Source organism: Halictus rubicundus, chromosome 3 (genome assembly GCF_050948215.1).
Source record: "Halictus rubicundus isolate RS-2024b chromosome 3, iyHalRubi1_principal, whole genome shotgun sequence".
NCBI classification, from domain to species: domain Eukaryota; kingdom Metazoa; phylum Arthropoda; class Insecta; order Hymenoptera; family Halictidae; genus Halictus; species Halictus rubicundus.
Genome location: NC_135151.1, coordinates 5,649,244 through 5,670,837, shown reverse-complemented (window position 1 = coordinate 5,670,837; position 21,594 = coordinate 5,649,244). Strand labels below are relative to the sequence as shown.

The window sequence follows — 21,594 nt, the reverse complement described above, 5'->3', positions numbered from 1 at the left end:
TTATACCCGGTATTCATCAATATCGAAACTGTAGCCTTCAGTCCAAAAAATGGTCTCGAATCACAACCAAATTAATTACAGCCTACAGAAAAAGTAGATTATAAGTTTTGCAATACCGGTGGTGCAAGCAGTGAAACATTATCAATTATTTAATAAGTTGGAAATAATATGACAGTATTTTTTGTTTGAAATTATATCTACAGTGACTCCCATAAATATTCGGACACTAGGTATAACTAACTTTACGATTTAATAATTCGTTTGTTGATAAAGCAATCGCCCTGGAAATTGTTTCTAGCAATGAAACATTTATTAAGGATGATAAACATATATACTTTATTTGAAAAATATACATACGTTTCATAATATATATTATTAAACGAAATAATGGACCATTTGTGGCTCACAAAAATATTCGGACACGTATTATATTTCTCTGGTAATCGCCTTCTGGGGACGCGATATCCCAAGAACAGGAAAACGTTTGTTTATAAACAGAATCTCGTGGACCATTAGATGTCCATGCCAGCCCACTACTGTCAGTAGTAAACGTGAATTCGTTCAAAATGGGTCGCAAAGGAAAGAATACGAGTTTCGATGTGCGACAGCTTGTAATTTTTCATAGAGAAAAAGGAAAAACCTATCGCGAAATTAGTGCAATGCTTCGCATAAATAAGAGTACTGCTGCAGATATCTGTCGACGATTTTATATTGAGAATCGCATTGATTTTATTCCGCAAACTGGAATACCAAGTCTCTTATGCACGAGGGAGAAAAGCAAAATTATTCGGAAAGTGGAAAAAAATCCGCGCTTAAGTGCTCCAAAACTAGTTAGTGAGCTATTAGGAGAAAGCTCAAAAATTTTTCAGCCGAAACAGTTCGGAGAGTGCTGAGGCAAGCTGGTTACAATGGAAGAGTAGCTAGAAAGAAACCATTTATCAACGAAAAGAATAGGAATAAACGAAAAACCTTTGCAAGAGAGCTAATTTCTAAGGATGAGACATGGTGGAAGGATGTCATATTTGCTGATGAAAGCAAATTCAATCTGTACAATTCCGACGGAAGAACTATGGTGTGGCCGAAAGCGAATAAAGAGTTTAATTTTGGAAATACAAGAGGTACAGTGAAACACGGCGGAGGCAGCGTAATGGTCTGGCGTTGCATTTCGTCATATGGAGTCGGTAACCTAGTGTTTATTGACGGTATCATGAACAAAAATCATTATTTAAATATACTCAAAAATAATTTAATTCAAAGTGCTGAAAAAATGGGGCTTAATAATACTTTTAAGTTTTACCAAGGCAACGACCCCAAGCACAAGTCACGTATTGTGCAAGAATTTTGATTATACCGCTGCCCCAAAATTCTTCATTCGCCACCCCAATCACTGGACCTTAATCCTATCGAGAATTTATGGGATGAATTGGATAGAAAAATTCGAAAAACCCCAATTACGTCGATAGCTGAATTAAAACAAAGACTTGCAACTGAGTGGTCGAACATAACTGTTGAATATTTTTAAAAAATTACAAACAATATGCCAAACAGGTTAAGACATGTTCTTAAACAAAATGGTCATGCCACGAAGTAGTAAACAAATTTTGTAATGCTAAATTACATTATCTAAATTGAAAAATTAATATTGTCCGAATATTTTTGTGAGCCAAAAATGGTACATTATTTCTTTTACTAATTTTTATTATGGAATTTATGTATATTTTTCAAATAAATTATTTATGTTTATCAACATTAATAGATCTTTTATTGCTAGAAACAATTCCCGGGACGTTTGCTTTATTAACAAAGGAATTATCAAGTCGTAAAGTTAGTTATAGCTAGTGTCCGAATATTTTTGGGAGTCACTGTACTCATTTTTGTCATAAATGCCTAAAATCCGCAGTCTAATCATTATTCTACTTGGCAGTTACCAAACGGGGCATTGCAGGCCTCAGATAAAGACGTCCCGGAAGTGGCGCGTCACGGCAGGCATCTAATTAAAATTCGTGGTACGCGTAGAGCTACATCGCAGCTGTAAATTATTCTTGTAGTTGCTAGCGTACCTTCATAGTCAGAATTCATCGGTCACTTGACTGCTTTATCCCCCAAAATGCCCTAACGCTGTAACCTCAGGTCGAGAAAAACGAAACAGCTCGAAATCATGTAGAACGGACCAGCAACGAGGCATTGTAATTCTCAGATAAAGACGTCCGTAGGCGGCGTGTCGCGACAGAGACATCCAATTAAAATTCGCGGGACACGGGGAGCGACGTCGCAGCGTATTCGCTGTAAATTTCCCGGTCTGCCGATATCAGCGCGCGATTTAATCGCGCGGGCGCCTCGCGCGAGCGTGCAGACATTACGGGGAAGTTATGGAGCGAGTGCGGGGGCGTAGTTCGACGGCCATCGATAGGCAAAGTGCGCTACGATGATTGAGGAAAAAGAGGGAGAGAGAGAGAGAGAGAGAGAGAGAGAGAGAGAGAGAGAGAGAGAAGCAAGAAAAGGGGCGAACGGCGACCAGGCACGAAACGTGAATCACAGCTTTATCGCTGGTACCTGGAACTGTTGCGTTCGCGAGCGAACGATCCGGCATAACCGTGAGCAAATTTAAGAGGAGTCCTCGAGGACGGTGGAACGACACGCCGCGGTCGAAGGGGTACGTCGCTGGAACGGCAAAACAAATATTTTTCCAGCCGGCAACGCGATATTTACGAATCGGGTTCCCTCTGTATTTTTTTGCCGAACCCCCGACCTACCAAGGGCATGCAAATGCCAACGACCCGATGTATAAATCAATTTGAAAGAGGGAAGAACCGCGCGATACTACATGAAAAAGTAATTTTCTTTTTCTCTTTATCCTTTCTCCCCTTCCGCAGTTTCTCTCTTGTTTTTATTTGTTCCGGACGTTTTTTTTTCCCTCTCCGTTTCTCATGACACTTGGAAATCGCAATATTGATATACGATATCGACCGCGGCCGTTTCGGTGTTTTCGATCATGCTGCAGTACGAACGTTGAACGGCCAGTAATCGCATGCTCGCGACGAGATTATTGCGTACAACCGTGGATCGTCGGGTTCAATTGCAGCTTTTAAGCGGAGACATTTTAGTTGGCCGGATATCTGTTGTTATCCTCGCCCCGACCCGTTTCTTCGCGCTCCAAAAAATGGAAGCATATCGTTGCTGCGACCGTGTCTCGCTTCCGGTCTTTTTTGTTTAGTTTTATATGTGTGTGTGTATATATATATATATATATATATATATATATATATATATATATATATCGTCCGGATGCAATTGTCATAATGGTTGGACCCATTAGGGATGGGACGCGTCCATCCCACGGCGCCCGGTCTCTCTGAATTTATATAATGCCTTCTGCGTCCCCGGAAGTCTTTTTTCCGTCGACTTTTCGCGTGCTTTTTTATGCCCGAGCCCATCCTTTCGGCTCCGCGCACCGAATCGTGCTCGTTCTTTTTCCACCTAATTGTTCGTGTCCGAAAGCGCTTAATTACATTGCCCCTTTCCCTCCCTCCTCAATCTTTCTTCTTTGCTCGCCGGAAGCTGGCCGGGGGAAATAGATTTTATGCTTTCGCTTGCTCCATTTTTGCGAGAACGTCGCTCCACTGTGCGCCGAATTGGCATTTATATTGGGAAAATTTGTTTTATGAATGACTGAGGAATATTATTCGACGGGGCTGTGTTTCTACTAACAATAACATTGTTAACGGGTCATCCCGCGCGAAATCGGACACTTTTCGGAGCAGTCTTTCGGATTTTGTTCAAATTCGAATGCGTTGTAGTCTTTAGTAATACAGGGAGTCTCAAAAATGTTGAATTTCCTTGGAAAAGATGATTCCTAACATGATTTCAAGTAACTTTCTCCTTTGCAAAAATGTTCCCCGCGGCTTCGCTAAGGAGTTATTAACGAAAAACGCGGACCAATCAGAGCGCGGCTACGGCGAACGGATTTCGGCTCGGCCAATGCCAACGCCACGCTCAGCGGTACCTGTCCGCGATTGGTCCGCATTTTTCGTTAATAACTCGTTAACAAAGCCGCGGAGAACATTTCCGTAAAGGAAAAAGTTATTTCAAAAGACCTTAGGAATCACCCTTTTTCAAGAAAACATAACATTTCTGGGTGATTCTGTATATGAACGTTTAAACGATTATTTCGATATCATTGCTGGTTTCACAGACCTGTAAAATAGAGTGTCAACATTTTTGCACTGAATTACAACGGCTGAACGAACAAACCGAGGAAAATGATATTTTAGGTGCTTTCAGTGAAAATGAAGAATATTTGATGAAAATGATTTCAGTTGAAAAAATATTTTTTTCGCTATTTATTTTGCAACCGTTCTAACAAATGCGGAGTTTTTATAGCAGGGACATATTGAAAGATTTGATAAATGAGATTCTAATTTATCTGCTCTTTATTAGAAACTTTAACATATTAATAAAAAATGTCGGGTGAGCAAGCTTTCCTAGAGGAAAATGGGAAAATCTTTAATGTTTAGGAAAGGATTGTTTCAAACATCAATTACGCTAGTGTACACGATGCTGCGGTAGAATATTAGCCTGAATTCCGAAATAAATATGAATCCAAAATAGTACGGCGTTGTATGACTTTTAATAACCATAAAAAATAAAGAATAATAATATAAAACGCTTTGGCTTACTGAAATACCTCCATTTCGTTCCTCGATAAAAACATTCGAGTTGATTTAATTCCGAACGCTCGAAAAACGAACGAATTAACTGAGAGAAAATTAAAGTAGAGGCTGTTAACAGTGCCACTACATGAACGTGTGTGCAAAATATCTTTCTCATTTTGACTGTTTCAAAAACGGTATTGAAATGATGGTACTTCGTTAGCATCAACGCTGTTTTCATTTCGGCAACAAAAATTTGGAAATATATTGTGGAAAATTACGAAAAGAGTACAGGGAAGAATCTCGTTTCATTGAAACCTTGTATACCCCTTACCGCACCACCAATCGATAATTCGTTGCTATATTGGAAGTAATTTTTTAAATAATGGACTCGAATCATCGTCGAATCTTTCATTTTTTCAAGAGGTACAAATTGCATTGAATATTGTTTAATTTCAATGTTCAGGTATTGATGAGTCGATAAAAAGCTTTTATTAATATTCTGAAATGGTTGACAACAGTTGAAATTCCTTTGGGCTAAAACAAAATTTTGGAAAATGGTGTTATAAAATTTAAAAATGTATCTAACAAAAATATTTCATCAACAGATACGTAAAAGAAGTGTGCGAAAGAAAATGAAAAGAACATCTATCTAAAAATCGACAATTTATTCACCGCCGCTTTTTTTTTTATTACACTACCAGCGTATTCGTTTTCTTCCTGCTGGAGCGAAATCACTTTTATCCGCGTGAAAAAATCGCGAAACCGCGAATGAGACGTGTTAAAAAAAAGTTGTGTAACTCCGGACAAAACTTGTTAAAAAATAAACCGTGTAAAAATACCGAGAGCCAGTTATAATTTGCATTTTTTCGACGCTGTTCGAACATTTATCGAAGAAACGTGTTCGACGAAGTGATGGTAGAAATGTGAAATAAAAAAACGATCAATTTTAATGCGCACCCACGTCGGGGTACAGGTCGCTGCAACTTTTACTATCAATCCTGTTTCCAGTTTTCAAATTTTTTTGCGTTTGACATGGTCGAACGCGATTCGGCGTCATAGTTCGCGCATGAAAATATTTCTGTCCACGGCTACGTTGCGAAACGTCGTGTATCATTTTAAATATACGAATTTTACACTCTGTCCTGCTCTGCCCCGTACATTATTAATCGGCAAACATTTAGAGGGCGAGCGAAGCGTGCCGTTGTAAACAAATTTTTCGGTTCGTTTAACGATACAGACAATTTGCAAAAATCAAGATTCGAAAGTTTATTGTTGGCTCAAACGAGGAGTTGCATTTACAATTTAAATGTTATTTACAAACTCAAGCAAATCGTCTAAATTGTAATTTTAACTATAACTGCGCGACCCCCACCATTCGTTTGCCGGTTCTCCCACTCTTCAGCACCACTCCTAGCTTGACCTTATCTCCAGGGCCGAAGAATCCTTCCATAGGATACTAGTCGAATGGTGGGAGACGTGTTGCCAGATCAAGACTTGTTTTCCCCCACTCTAACTTCTCTTCCTACCGCGCTGTTCCTCACGCTTCCGCTGCGGCCGGATCACGTGACGCGTTCCGCCTCTGTTGTGCATACTCCGGTACTTGCAGAGTGGGGGTAACTTTTTCCCCTCGATTCGTGCTCCCTCCCCTCATCTGGCACTGGAAACCGGGGAAAGAAACAGTGTACGGCCCGTGGGCCGCCAGTTGCCCGGCTCTGCATTAAACAATTCGAAAGGGAACTAGAGGTGTGGTCATCGATTATCGATACCGATAATATATTTCTGCCTTTATTCGCTTTAACGATACCTTACCGATGTTATCGACATATCCAATTGTTGGTAACATAGACAGCGGATTTTATGCATTCGTGGAAAACATGAGTGCAATTCGAAAGAGTAAATTTAAAGTATTGTTTTCAGCTTTTTCGAAGTTATTAACAAAGGAAAGAAGTTTCTGCTTGCTACCAGTTCCTTGAAATTCCAGACAATATTTATTTTGCATAAATTTTAATTTTACGATTTTTATGAAAATTTTACGTTGTACCAGTAACCACGATAAATACGTGTAATTAGCTATTTGCTGGCGATATTGCGCTGCGGTAAATATTAATCGACTCGGTTAACAATATTTGACCAAGCTAATGTAATTTCAGACTACAAATGCTCGCAATATCGGCGCCAGATCCATATGGGGGCGGCAAATAAACGTGTTTCGCTTAAAATGTTACGCGTGGATGTCTCGAATGGACTTTTTTTTCGCAGTCCTCGACTTCTTTGTGGAGATTCTCGCTCTTAGGCTCACGGGAGAAGTCTGGAAATGAAATCTGACAGATGTCACAATGTGACAGCCTTTTAGAGCGGGGGCATTTATGCGGCACCTTGTCGAAAGCTTGCCTATTGCCAGAGCAATATATGTATATATATCTCCTGCTTCTTCGGGAAGAAGCTGTGTGAATCTGATAGCTTCAGAATGTCTTTGAAATGATTGAGCCTTAAAAATGTTCGACAAAACTTTTTTCCTGCAAAATGGTACGCACTTGTGAAACGTAACTCCTCGGTATTTTTATACTTCAATAATTTCCTCCCATAGTAAAAGTTCTTCTACGACTTGCCTTTGTTTCAGAATTAATTCCTTTTAATCAACTCAAGAGATAAACCGGAATTTTGCATGGTACATTTAATGCAGTCCGAATGGTCCTTGTTTTATTGGGTCGTAACGACAAGCACGGTCGTATTCAATATTTTTCTTCGTTTATTGGTAAAGCGCAGAGTCACGTCCAATAAACTATATGATTTTCATTATTGTTTACGACAGTTTTCTAACAAGTTTATTGTTTTTACTTGTTCAAACCACTACATTCAGCAGAGCCATTTCTTTGATAATAAATGCCACAAATGACAACATATTATTATAATATATTATTCATTGAACATTCGGATTATTATATTAAGTGCACAAATTAGTTCATAGCTCTCTTATAATGTATCAATTGTTTTGAATTTATTTTGAACCGAAATTTTTCAATCACAACTTCTAAGATCTTGCTTCTTGTAGGATGAAGTAAATGTGTATAAAGCGATGGAGATTATTTTGGATAGTAGAATGTATTTTAGTTGTTTGTAAACAATTGATAAACGAATAAGGGGCTACGGTTGAATTTGTTCGCCTAATATTTCGCTTTGATCCGCTCTTTATCTGAAAACCAGATTCGCAGAAGCCACAGATTTCTCCATTGATAAATCAAAGAAATGATAAGGTATGGTTGCAATAGAGTTTTTATCGGCTATCGCGATCATAGCATTTCCCTTTTATCCACTCTTTGTCTCGAAATCACGGGGCGTTCAAAGGAACGACAGATTTCTCCGGTGATAAATGCCACGGTACGTGCAATCGCTTAGTATCACATTCAAATGTAGACGTCGTCCTCCCGAAGCCAGCGGAACAAATCGCTAGGTAAGAGGATCGCATACGTAAAACCTTAGGCGATTGATCTGTTTGTCAATCCCTCCACGGTTCGTTTTTTCTCTAAATCTCGTGTTTCCCTCCGTTTCCGCCGACTATTTCTTCCAGCCAGCCCAGCTGCTCCCTCCCAAAACAGTCCGATTCCACCGAATGATCCTCCGCTTTAGCCGAGGTCTGGCGATGACCGACTTATGCTATTTTCGCGCCCCGGCTATCGCAGGAACGTCTGAAATATTACTCGTCGCATCGGCGGATCCAACCAATTTCTCGCGGAAAAATCTCTTCGTATGATTTCCACGGAATCTTTTTCTCCTTTCACGTCCCCGGCGCCGGAATTGAATTTACGCGTGGACCGACCACGATGATTCCCATCAATTTCATTTATTTATGAAACAACCAGCAGAAATTACTTGACGTCGATCCAACGAAACACTTCGCCGTGCGCCATTGCAACAATTCTTTTGCGGTTCTTTCGATCGATCGATTCCCGTTGCAGTTGTAAAATATAATTTTTCATTGGCCTTCTTCCACCTGGACCCTAGGATATATTTGGAAATTTATAGCAATTTTATAGCTCCATGATCAATCAATTGTGTTCTAAATTGGATCAAAATTTGTTTTTCTGTTACAATGAGTTTCGGCAAAATAGCACTTTTCAGGAGAACGAAAAGCCTTAACAGTGTTCCAAGCAGACCTCCCTTAGAACGAAAGCAGAATAGAAGGAAGGGGATATGGTAAAACAAGACAGCTGACGACAAAATTGCATGGAAAAACGCGCAGGGAAGCTCAAACATAGTGGTTCTGCTATCAAAAGACATAGTAGATGGTTTCGCGAGGTTCCTGTTGCTAAATGTAAACCGAAGTCAGCCAGACACACGATGCTGTGGAAGAGAGCATTAAAGACGTGAAATATTACCGAGGATGTTACAGGACGTAACGTGAAACGGAGAAATTTGAAAGATGCAGAGATGGTATGTAGTCGTAACTCACTGAGGTTTAGCGTTAATATTTCCGCGCAGAGAAATAGTAACTCTGCAATCTCTGATTCGAATCATTTCAAAATTAAATGATTTTCTTCTGACGAATTAAAGCATAGGGTAAGCGACCCAATTAATGTGGGGGTACCAATCACTGTGCCTATACGAATTACACTTATTTTTAAAGCATAACGACTATTAAAGAAGAGATATAAAACATATAATATTAACTGATTTTAATGAAAACAATTTAATATTCAATATGCTTTAAAAATAAGTATAACGAATATCTTAATATCTTCAAGTGTAATTTTCGACATTGTCGTTGTGAAACGCATACGCATAAAACGAACGTGAGTTATTTGTCAAAACTCTGACGATCAAAATATAATACTTTTCAAAACAGAACCGACTATCAAATTTTCAAATAGGTTTTACCGTGTAGAAAAAGTTACTTTAATTTCGGTGATATAAAGCGTACTTCGTTGCAACTTCCAGGACAATTAGCACGTGATTAAATATGAACACAAAGCAAAAGAGGACAACGGCAAAAAAGGAAGCTGTTTGCGACCGAATTCATTTGGCCGGTGCAATAAATTCCTAATAGATTTGGGCTCAGTCGATCGGTGCCATTTCCCGGCGAAGGTGGTCGCAAAACGAAAGCGACGAAACAGAAGAAAAAGGGCTGCAAGGGGTTCGATGGAAAAAAGCAGATTTAGCCGGCTCGGAGGAGAGCCGGTCGATTGATCTGTTTGTCGAGCGTGCGACACTTCCGTTCGTTTCTCTTTCATTTTCGCCGGTCGGTGTCTTTTTGGCCCGTCTGGTCGTCTGGTTCTTCGTTCCCCGCGACCTCAATAAAGCCAGCCAGCCTCTTCCCGTTGCCAAAAAAAGAAAAAAGAAAAAAAGAGGCCTCGTCCGAATGGGTGGGGTCACGTCTCCGAAAAATCGTACGTCTCGCGCATATGGAAGGGGCCGGCGTTTCTCCCAGGGATAATCGAGAACCGTTGTCGTTTCGTTATACGTGGACGAGCTCTGCCGGGGCTCTGCTTTCACCAGGCTGCTTTTACCACCGCGGTCTCATCCGCTTCTACCTTTCTTATTGCTACTCCAGACCGGTGAAACGAGGAGCGCGCTCTTTCTTTGTTCCCTTCATTCCGGCACGCCGTTGCCTTCCCTCATCGATAGAAGCATCCGAGAGCGCCATCTTCCTTGCGAAGGAAACCTTAAATCCGTTCCTCAGGAACGTACGGCGCGGCCCGTGGAATAGCTCAATGCACCTAACCCTGTGTACCGTGCGCTATGCGGATGAATAATACGTGGTTACGGCCTGCTTGCGCTAGACACGTCGTTCATTCTATATTACTACTTCAGGATATTAAAACCGGGCTTCTCTTCTTTCTCTGTCTACAGTGGTTATTGTTGATCATTTTCTCATCCCTTGTGTCCGCTCACCAGGCACCGAGCTGACTGTACTCTTTTACTGACTGGAAGTTTCATGCATGGAACTCGATTCAGACTTTGATTTGACTGAAGGCTGCGAGGACTTCGAAGACTTTGTCGAGCAACCGTGGATTTACTTCTAGCTTTCAAGTAGATATTGTAACAGTCTTGTTCCATGTACAGTGGCTCACGAAAGTATTCGAACGCTCACGTTTACAAATTTTAATGAATAAAATAAAACGTACTAAACTAATCTGTATAGAACAATTTGGTATCTGTAGTAAGGGGGAAGTCTCAAGATTATGTCAGTAAAATTTCAAAAGGATTCAACAGCGTAGGCAGAAGTTATGATATATTTATTAGAAACACGCGTAATAAGTGACTCACAAAAGTATTCGAACGCTGTAACGCTGTTGATATGTTTTCATCTTTCTTAGAAAGGAATGTACACATTACTACTAAATTAAAACATTGGTACGTTCAGTTGATGTTGAGACATCGTTTCCGTAACAGCAACGTATAACAGTGCACAGTAGTAGTTAGAATGAAGACTAAAAAGTCAGAAACACGAAAGTGTGAAAGAGAAATGATACTTCGATTGCATAACGATGGAAAATTATATAACGAGATTGCAGAAATTATAAACAGAAGTAAGCCTACAATACATTATATTATTAAAAAATTAAAAAATGAAGGAACAATTGCGAACAACGCTCGATCAGGTCGACGAAAGAAATTAACTGAAAGAGAACAGAAAATTATCATTCGCGAAATAAAAAAAGATCCTACTGTATCCGCTCCTAAACTCACAAATATAGTAGCTGATATGTTTCATAAAGAAGTTCATCTCGAATTACGTCGACGAATCTTACGAAATAATGATTTTCATGGCAGTGTACCACGAAAGAAGCCATATATTAATGCGGTAAATCGAAAAAAAGACTGGCTTTTGCAAAAGCATATCTCAATAAAGATCATTTTTTCTGGGATAAGGTCATCTTTTCGGATGAGTCTAAATTTAACATCTTTGCCTCAGATGGTCAAAATTGTGTTTGGAGAAAACCAAATACGGAATTGGAAATTAAAAATTTACACCAAACAGTGAAACACGGAGGTGGATCGGTTATGGTGTGGGGGTACATGGCAGCAAGTGGCACCGGAAATTTGGTATTCATTGATGGAATACTCGATAAATATAAGTATTTAAATATTTTAAGGAACAACCTTAAAGAAAGTGCCCGTAAATTAGGATTATTGGAAGACTTCCACTTCCAACAAGATAACAATCCCAAGCATACTGCAGGAATTGTGAAGGAATGGATCATATATAACACACCACATATGTTAACTACTACACCGCAAAGTCCAGACATAAATCCAATTGAAAATTTATGAGCTGAAATTGGAAAAAGATTAAATAAATATCAAATAACTTCAACGGAGGTATTGAAACAAAAAATCATAGAAGTATGGAATTCCATTGAGTGTACTTTTACAAAATCATTGGTTTATGGTATGGAACGTCGATTGAGACACATCGTTACTGCTAAAGGTGGTCCAACAAAATGTTAACATTAAATAATGTAATAATATATGTAGCATTCGAATACTTTTGTGAGTCACTTATTATGCGTGTTTCTAATAAATATATCATAAGTTCTGCCTACGTTGTTGAATCTTTTTCAAATTTTACTGACATAATCTTGAGACTTCCCCCTTACTATAGATACCAAATTGTTCTATACAGATTAGTTTAGTACATCTTATTTTATTCATTAAAATTTGTAAACGTAAGCGTTCGAATACTTTCGTGAGCCACTGTACATCGTCACAATCGAACATTGAAAATTAGACGTATACAGTAAAGTCTTGATCTAAGCCAAATCCTCGGGTCCGTGCTGTGACGTATATCGTGTAGGACTACTGTTTTTGTGACCGCGTTGACCGCGCCGAACGTAGAAAAGGACAGCACGTGTGAACACGGATCGTGCGGCCATAGGCGCACTCTACATACCGTTAGTAGTGGTTCACACTGATATACCCGACCCAGTATCGGATTACGCGGCATGTTTACACCGCTCGGCGACCGAGGCAGCTCGAGCTTCTTAGCCCCTCGCGGGGTATGTTCCCCAGTGGAGGGGATAGGCGACCTGACTAAGATCGTGCAGCTTCATTCGACTTAGATCAGGACTTTATAAATAGACCAAACGACTTCGGGGTTTCTGGCAAGCTTAGTAGATAAGTTTACTAGATGACGGCCAATGAAAATTTTAGAGACTTCACAGATTTTGAGAGCCTATACCCTTCGTCCCGATCGACCAAATTTTCACCGTCACGGTCAATGAAAGTTCGTCACGATCCAGAATAGCAGATTTACGATTTTAATCGACGCATCGAAGGATGCACGCTCGATGGCGTACCAATTATCTCCCGGTATTGTATTCCGCATACATATTACTTACACGCGCATCGTGTACCGGGAACAATGAATAATTTATAGACACCGAAATTGAGCCTTACGCCATCGCCGGCCGCTGCCGATCGATGCGCCAGATTATTAACAACCCGTCGAATAGAACTTGATCTGCGGCCACGAAGTAAAAACTAGAGAATCGGAAAATTTTTTCCACCAGGCTTCCCCACGACCGAGCCGTGGGTTATTCCCTGGGAAAAAAGATGACACGATGAGGAACCGTCCAGTATTTCGACATCCTATTACATCGTCGGGCTGCTTTTTTACGGCCCCAGCCACTATCTTTTTATACGACTACCTATTTCCGGTGGACGGACAGAAGGATACCGGTCCATTTTTACGACGAAACGCTATTTGACACACAATTTTACGGCGAGCCGAGCTCTAAGAAATTGAACAAGATGCATCGGCACCGAATCACATGTTCCAGACATTTTTAACTATTATACTGTTTCGTATAACATTGTGTAATTTCTAGACTGCGGATTTTATTCATTTACGATAATAACCGGTGAACGTAATTTCAAACAGTAGAAAGATTAAAAGACCTCTACAAGGATACTGGCACATACGTGTAAATTTAATTTCGTTTTTAACTTAATTTTTCGTCAAAATTACTATCAGTTTTGTCTTGTTCGTTGGATGTCTATTTAAATTCTATAAAGCATAGCTAACTAAAGAGAGATTCAAATTGTATAATTTGTATCTGAAAAACTCGTCCCTGAAGAGGTTAAGAAAAACAAAATATAGCTTACAATTTAATGAACTTGCTAAAAAGAAAAATAGATTCCTATTCTGGGAATATTAAAAGAATTCTTATAAAGGCATTCTTGTTACGTGTTCTTGTAACGTGCAAAATTTACACGGATCGCACGAATTACGTTAATATCGATGGGCCAGGAAATATCCCGTCAGAATTAATGGAGCAGAACACGAAAATTCATTTACAAAATGTTCAAGTAATTTCTGTTTCGCAACATGTAATTACAGATGAAAGCGAGCTCGACGTTCGATCAATTAATAGCGATAAAATATTAATAATTTAAGAGAAATTCCAATTGTTATTTACGAAATGAACAAAAGGTTCGGATGATTAGCATAGAGAACACTATTGATTTGGTGATTACGCACGGGTGGAACGGGTTCAAGTATAAAGTCATCCCTGATTCGGCAGTAAAAGCAGAATTGTCTGACCCGGACAGATCAGTAGAATAGGAATGGCCTTTAATCAGGTCGGTAGAATAAACCCAGGGATTGTCTTGTCGAAAAAACCTTGCTTTATCTACTCCGAGATCTTCCATGAGCATAACTTCACAAAGTGGAATTTTATAACATTGTGGCTTGACCAGTGTATAAAGCCATTATTATACATTTTATATGTATAAAATGTGTATTTTTTATTTCACCTGAGGAGGAGCCAAAACGACCTCTTTCGACCCATATTCGTAACAATATAATTTACTAGCAAGGTTATTGTAAATTAGAATGAATCAGATAATATTTTTACTAGAAATTGTTATATTCGTTGTGTAATTGATATGTTTCTTAATTTAGTTAGTGCTGTAATACAACTTATCGAATTAACCAATTTTATCAAATTTACCCAGTACAGAGTGTAACGAACTTAGATTCAGCTTTATTTTATTTAATTAACTCACTGAATGTGTTCGCGACGAGAACAAAATTACTCATATTGGAGTCTCGATTGTTTTAATCCACTAAATTTGCATAAATTTTCGCAGCTCCGTTATTCAATGTTTTATCGTAGTTACTAATAGAGGTTACGCGTTTGTGTACAATATAATACAGATTCATTTTATTCATAATTTCACTAAAACCGAAGTTTTATCCATAGTTTGTTTCGTTAAATTCCTCCATGGACATGGACATTTGTATAATGTTGTACACTCTGATTACATATAAAAAACTGGGAAAGTTGCTGCAGATGGAATGCTCCTGCTTTATTATGGGGTGTTAAGTGTTAACATTCACAGTGTCACTCAATGTCGGCGTGTCAACAGCCCAGGGCTGACGCCAGCTGCAACTAAAACGTGACACGGGGGACGTTTTCCTAACGGGCACGGCTTACCCACTGTACCTTCAGTTAACAGGAACGCGGGTGGCGTGGAAGTCTCAATTACCATACCTAACTACTGCTTCTATCACTACGTAAAACTTTCATTCTCATTATGATTCGCGCATGCCACATCAATTCCATACATCGATCCCAATATCCGTCCTTATCGGCGAACACAAAATTTGCTGATAGCAGCCAGCGTGGAAATTCTTTCGGTCAAGAAAGAGATGTAACAACGACTGCTAACGCTAATTTATACACGTGTTAATACGTAAATTATTTTCCGAAGAATGTACAGTGGCGGCTGTATACTTCCGTACACGTCATATTTTAACTTTAAAACCTGACTTATTTTTACAGAACTCAGATAGTAGTATCAACAATTTATTTCTAAGAATGTTAGACCCTGATGTACATATCAGAACATTGACCTATTTCGAGAAAATAAGTATTTTCTAAATATTTTGTTCCGATCTGTCGGTTTTGTAGCGGACAACTACTTACATAATATTTACTAAAATCTGCTGAGCAGTGTTTACAGATAGACGTATTACAATAGTAAAAGTGGTGGTGGCTCGGTACTCGTTTGGGGGGCTATGGCAGTGAAAGGTACAGGTCCTATTCATCGCATAACTGGAATCATGGACAGATACGTGTATTTTGGATATCGTAAAAAATGTATTGCTACCATTCGCCGAAGAATACATGCCAAAAGAATGGATCTATCGAGCGGATAATGATCCGGAGCATTCCGCAAAAGTCGTCAAGACATTCTTGAGTGACAATAATATTCACGTAATGAAGTGGCCGGCACAATCTCCGGATCTGAATCCAATCGAGATGCTGTGGATTGATGTCGACAAACATATAAAAAAACAAAAACCGAAAAATATTGATGAATTGTACTCTAATGTACAGGAAGCATGGAATTCGATACATGCTAGCGGATGTGCTAGACTTATCGAATCCATGCCGCGAAGGTGTGCTGCAGTTATCAAAAATAAGGCTCTACATACGAAATATTAATGTATTATAATTATTATGAGTTAAACAAACATGTGAAAATATAGGTGTTTCGATGTGTACTTAACTATGTGACCGTAGAAAATTTTACACTTCAGTATAAAAATATAAAAAACTTTATAATTATAGTAAATTAAGGAAAGCTATTTTGATATCTTATTATATATATAAGGCCAACCCGACGTAAACAACGCACAATCTTTGCTGAAACACGTAAGTTTTAAACTTCCACATTTCATCCGCTTCAACATAATTATTCTTGCTCAAGGTCATTTCAAAGTCAAAAAGATGGTATCCACTAAATTCAGTTTTTTATTGTCTATCATGCTATCGTAAAAAAATATACTATTCCATTTAAAAAAACATCGGTGACCTTGAAATTTCATTAAAAAACACGACATAAAAAATTTTTTTCTTCACCATTATATTGCCCCCTGCAATAGTGTCACTTTGTCCTCTGAAGTTTTCTGATAGGACTGTAAATACGAAAGATATTTAGGTGTTCCCATTTATGTGGGACACCCTGTCTATATATCGTAAACTTATCAAAAGTATAACTGATTTTCGTATACTTGTTGAACGTATAAGTGTACAGGAAATAATATTTAATTTTATTAACTGTACGTAAGTATATGACCGCCAGTGATTTTTATGAAACTCTGTTCGACCGAGAAAGAGCACCCGACTTGATTATTTTGAAAACGTTTCGCTGAGTTTGTAAGCTCCCGTAACCGAGTTTCATAATTTTTAAAACTGAAAGCGGTGTTCCTTAAACTCTGACACCAGCTCAGTTTTCAACCGACGCGACGCGCCAGCTTGGCTTCAAACTTTTACTAACTCGCGTAATTTTCGCGATATCTTCGAAATCCTTTCGCACACATTTTCTCCGGGAATGGCAAAATACGAGTCAACGAAGGAATTCAATTCTTCGGAGATAGGCCACGATGCGTATCAGTCGATATAATTCTATGAGAAATCCGAAGACGATCTCGCACGACCCTGTGTGCAATTGTTGCGGCTGCAACGTCAAGAGAGATGGTGCGACAAACAAAAAATGTTGTTCTTTGACTAGATTGGTCACGCTGTGCGATTTGTGGGTTCACCGGATATTTAAAAAGCGGGAAATATTTGCCGGGTGAACTCCGGCTGGCGGATCTAATACAATTCAAATGCGATGTCCCAACAGATGGGTACGATCTGGGCTTTGGAAGTTCTTCCATTCCACGTGTCCTGGTTCGCCAGGTGTACCGGGCCTGTTTAAATAATCGTTACTATCTGGTAACTCGCAGACATTTCGGCCACCGGTATGGATCGTCGCCGGCGCGAAACTTGGCGATCGTGGTAATTATCCGCGGCCGGTTGGGGCCGCAGTGTAACTGAATTGCCGGTGGGGATCAGCCTTCATCAACCTGGTGGTTGGCGGATGGTGGCCGAGTCCCCAGGGGTATCGATATCGCGGGCTCACTTTTCAAAATGGCTATTTGCAGAAGTTCCTATGAAATCAGAGGCCGCGTTTCGAGCCAAACACCGATTGCACTGTTGTGTGGCCTCAGCGGCAATAATCAATTTCTACGGGCACATTTACAAACATTTGGAAGTTGAATGTTTCTTATACAGTCAGTTTTCTAATTGTTGGCACACACTTTAACTCGGAATAATTTTTATATAATTAAACCAAACTGGTAAACTATCGAAAAATTGTTTTTGAATTACGAGAAAAACGATCAAAATTGCTTTTCACAGCTTTTGTATTTGGGCTTGTAACGAACATTTAAAGAGTGTGTTTTATGGATTCGCGTGTGTTATTATACGTGCTGAAAATTTCATAGGAATTGGTTATAAACGATTAAAAATGGTGAAAATCGGCGTTACACGTCCAAATGAAAAAGTTGTGAAAGGCAATTTGTCGTTGTTCACACTTTTCGCAAGTGCAGCCAATACATTGTTGCTCGGCGCTGAAAGGGCTAAATTTTCGATTTTTCGATAGAATCGGTGTTTATCCCAGTGCGGGTCGCTCGGGTCTAGGTTCGAGTCGTTATCGCTTTAACTGGTGACCGGGGTAGGGAGGGGGGGTCTCCCTCCTGGAATGTCTCCGCGTTTGCCCTTATTCGGTTAAGCCCGGACTGTCCTGCACTTAAGCTTGCATAATTTTCGCCCTAACTAGGGAGAAATTACGCCTCCGCTCTGTTTGCGCAAGGAAATTCGCGCGTCTACCGCCCCGTATCAAGCCAACCCGCCGCCTCGCGACCTTCTACTCCACCTCTGCCAGCATCTAGGACCGAGGCTCTCCCAACCGTTCCGGAATTAACGTCGAGTGCAAACGTTCCGCGGGCACGAGGGTTCTCGAAACCCGAGCCTTTTCGCACATTTTCTTCCCGGATTTCGCTCCGACGGATAAAGGAACGCCTATATCGCGGCCCCGGTCCGTTAGCAAAACTTTTCCTTCCATCCCCCCTGCCACCCCATTCAGACGCTTCGAATAAGCTTTGCCTCTGTCTTTTCTGCTACTGCTGCTGTTGCCTACGTTTCTTGGTGTTTCTTTTTTTTTCGATGGACCCTCGGATGTTTCGTTTTAGAAGGGATCGCAGGGCGAAAATGGATCGGAAGTTTCCAGACGGAGATGGCGGAGTTACTTTGTAAAACTGTGTCACCAGCGACACTGACTTGTTCCCTCTGCCTCCCCATCGTTGGAAAAGGAAGGAGGACGTTCGTCCTTCTGGTTGGTTCCTCTTCAGAACAGCAACGATTTAACCCTCGAACTTGAGGAAACAAGTGAATGACCTCGTTGATTATTGCCATCGCGAATAAATATTCTTTAACTTTCAATATATATATTAAACTTTCTTGAGAATTCTTTAATTCATAAAAAAAATGTTCTTCTAATTTAATTTTTTTTGAATGTTACTTATAAAACTAAATTTATTCAGTTTCATTTCGACTCGCCATTAAAGTTCGGTGTACTTCTTGGGAGGTATGGACGTGTGTAAACATTATGGAGGGTGGGCAACATAATTTGATCACCTAGAAAATCCCATTTATTTCTAATGATAAAAACAAATGTCAGGGAAGAACATTTATTTGGTTCGAAAAGGCTAGAATTATACTAAAAGATTTGTCTCAAAGCCATGTTACGAAGACTTTAAAATCAAGACTCCCCGTAGATTCGCGATAAGGTAGAGTGGCCACGTTACCGACGTTAACATTACATATCTTAACCTCTCGTAGAGTCGAAAGTCAACGTGTTAGTACTACGAAAATACTTGAATAAGTGACTTAAAAGAAAATTGCAAGCACGACGCACCCATAAACACTGTTCTAGGAGAAGCTCGAAACAATAATCAACGTTCTACCGGATTCAAGTAATTTTTTAAGTAAGTATTTCATTTCTGCTTACAGGAGTTGACCTGCAGCCAAATCTGATTCAGCAGGCATTCATTGGACCAGCATTAATGATATTCAGTTCGTATCTATTATGCTTTCGTGTAGATGTTAATGCCAGCCGTGTACGTTTGATGTCGATAATACTCAAAGCTGAAACCGTCAGAAAATCTCTTGACAATAATTTCGTCAGTTAATACAAACAGGTAAAGATATGTATGGTGAAGCTGCTTACTAAGCGGATCAGTGTTTAATTAGCTGTATAGAAACTACCCCTTCGAAACTGCATATGATCAATCACCGTCGGAGAAAGAGGAAGGGGAAGTTGTATTCCGATTGGTCCACGATGTTATTACCGATCCTATTACCGTGTCTCTGCTCTTTAAGCTATTATCGATTTGCTTTTCTAACTGTTCCTCAAAAATTAATTTCCATTAAAAATTCTCTCTAACATTTATTAGAAAATTCTTCTTCATTTTCACGATCACGTGTAACTTTAAGCGCACCATTTCAACATTTGTAACATAAAAGGTACTCGATGAATTATTCAACACCGTTTGCTATTACTCTTCAAACATAGTATTACCCTTCATATAATTTTTCGTCAATTCTTCGCCATTTTCTCGTTCACGTGCAATTCCTTTTAAGCAAATCATTTCAGAATTTGTAAAGTAGAGGATATTCGGTAATTATTCATTCAACATCGTTTCTAATTACTCTTCGAACATTGTATAACCTTTAAATCATTTCTTAATAACATTTTAACTCGTGTGTTTGCAATTCAAAAATTTCCAAGTATTACTAAAGTTGTAGGAAATACATAAAAAACTGATTTTTGTAAAAAATGTTATTCAGTCTAGAAAGAATTTTCCAATTGTTCAAGCATTTTTAAATAAAACTGAAATAATAATTATTGTTTCTTGGCACGTCGATTGAACCTCTTTAAATATTTTGCAACAATAAACACCACATTGTCCGTTTGTCGCATCGAAAACAAACAGTGTAAATTATTATTTACTATTTTTCTCTAAAAGGATGTTGAATTCACGCGACATTTTCTTTGTTACATCTGCTTGGAGAATAGAACAGCACCGTGAAAAAATGGCACTGTTGGCGAAAAAAATTTCCGCCCCGTATTTTTCGGTAGTCGGTACAGTCCCGTTGAATTAAGGGCTCGTTAAATTAAATGTAAAAGTGTTGCCTTACCAGTATTGTTCACCGGATGTCCGCCTCTTACAGGCCAGCCAACGGACACGCTCGCTTTGGACGAGAAGCTGAAGTACGCCAAAAACTGGGATCTCGTGGTGTTCTCGTTTATCCTGGAACAAGTAGAGTTACGTGCGTTCAGCTCCGCTTACGTACACGAAATCCGAGTGTTTTACACGTTAAAACAATAAAAGGAGCCCGTGATAAATACTACCAGCTACGCTATTGCGTGACCCACCCTGGCCACGATATTTACGGGCCTGGGATCTTCCGCGTCTGAGCAAAGAGATATACGGATACCTTGAACATGATACAGAGCCAGTATCTTCAAATCATCCACTCGACTCGTGAAGCTTGCTTTTCAATTTTGCATTTTATTTTGCGAAAAAAAGTGCAACTTCGTGGCGTCGCGAGAGACGTTCGTTAAGGATATTTTTCTAATTTATTAGGTGTAGGAACAGGTTCAGGGTCTTCGTGAGATAAATATACCGTTTATTTACAGAACCCTCGTGAATTTTTGCAATTCTTCAAATATTCATCTGTTAGTAAAATATTTTTTTAAGAGCTTTAATGGTTAATATTTGTTTGTAGAATCGTATTTTGTTACTATTGTAAATGCTTGTAATGGCTTCACAGTTTCGCATTTCATTCCTATCAATTTCTGTCATAGATGCATAAAATCCGCGGTTTGGCCATTCACGATATACAGGGTGTCCCAAAATGTGCTTTTTTGAAAGGGGAGATTCCTGAGATCATTTCAGGCAACTTTTTCCTTTGCGAGAATGTTCTCTGAGGCTTTGTTAAGGTGTTATTAACGAAAAACACGGACCAATTAAACCGCGGCCACAATAGAACGTGGCGCTGTGGTTGGCCGAGCCGGTGTCCATCCGCTACCAGCCGCGGCCTGA

The 21,594-nt window shown here is 39.4% G+C and overlaps 1 protein-coding gene across 1 annotated transcript in view; it reads right to left on the bottom strand.

The window, feature by feature from the left end:
* LOC143352474 (uncharacterized) overlaps positions 1-21,594 on the bottom strand; it is a 465,026-nt gene that overhangs the window by 147,841 nt on the left and 295,591 nt on the right. The window contains exon 6 of the mRNA XM_076784988.1: positions 20,687-20,799. Within this exon, the coding sequence (XP_076641103.1) occupies positions 20,687-20,799 (113 nt within the window). The remainder of the gene's footprint in view (positions 1-20,686; positions 20,800-21,594) is intronic.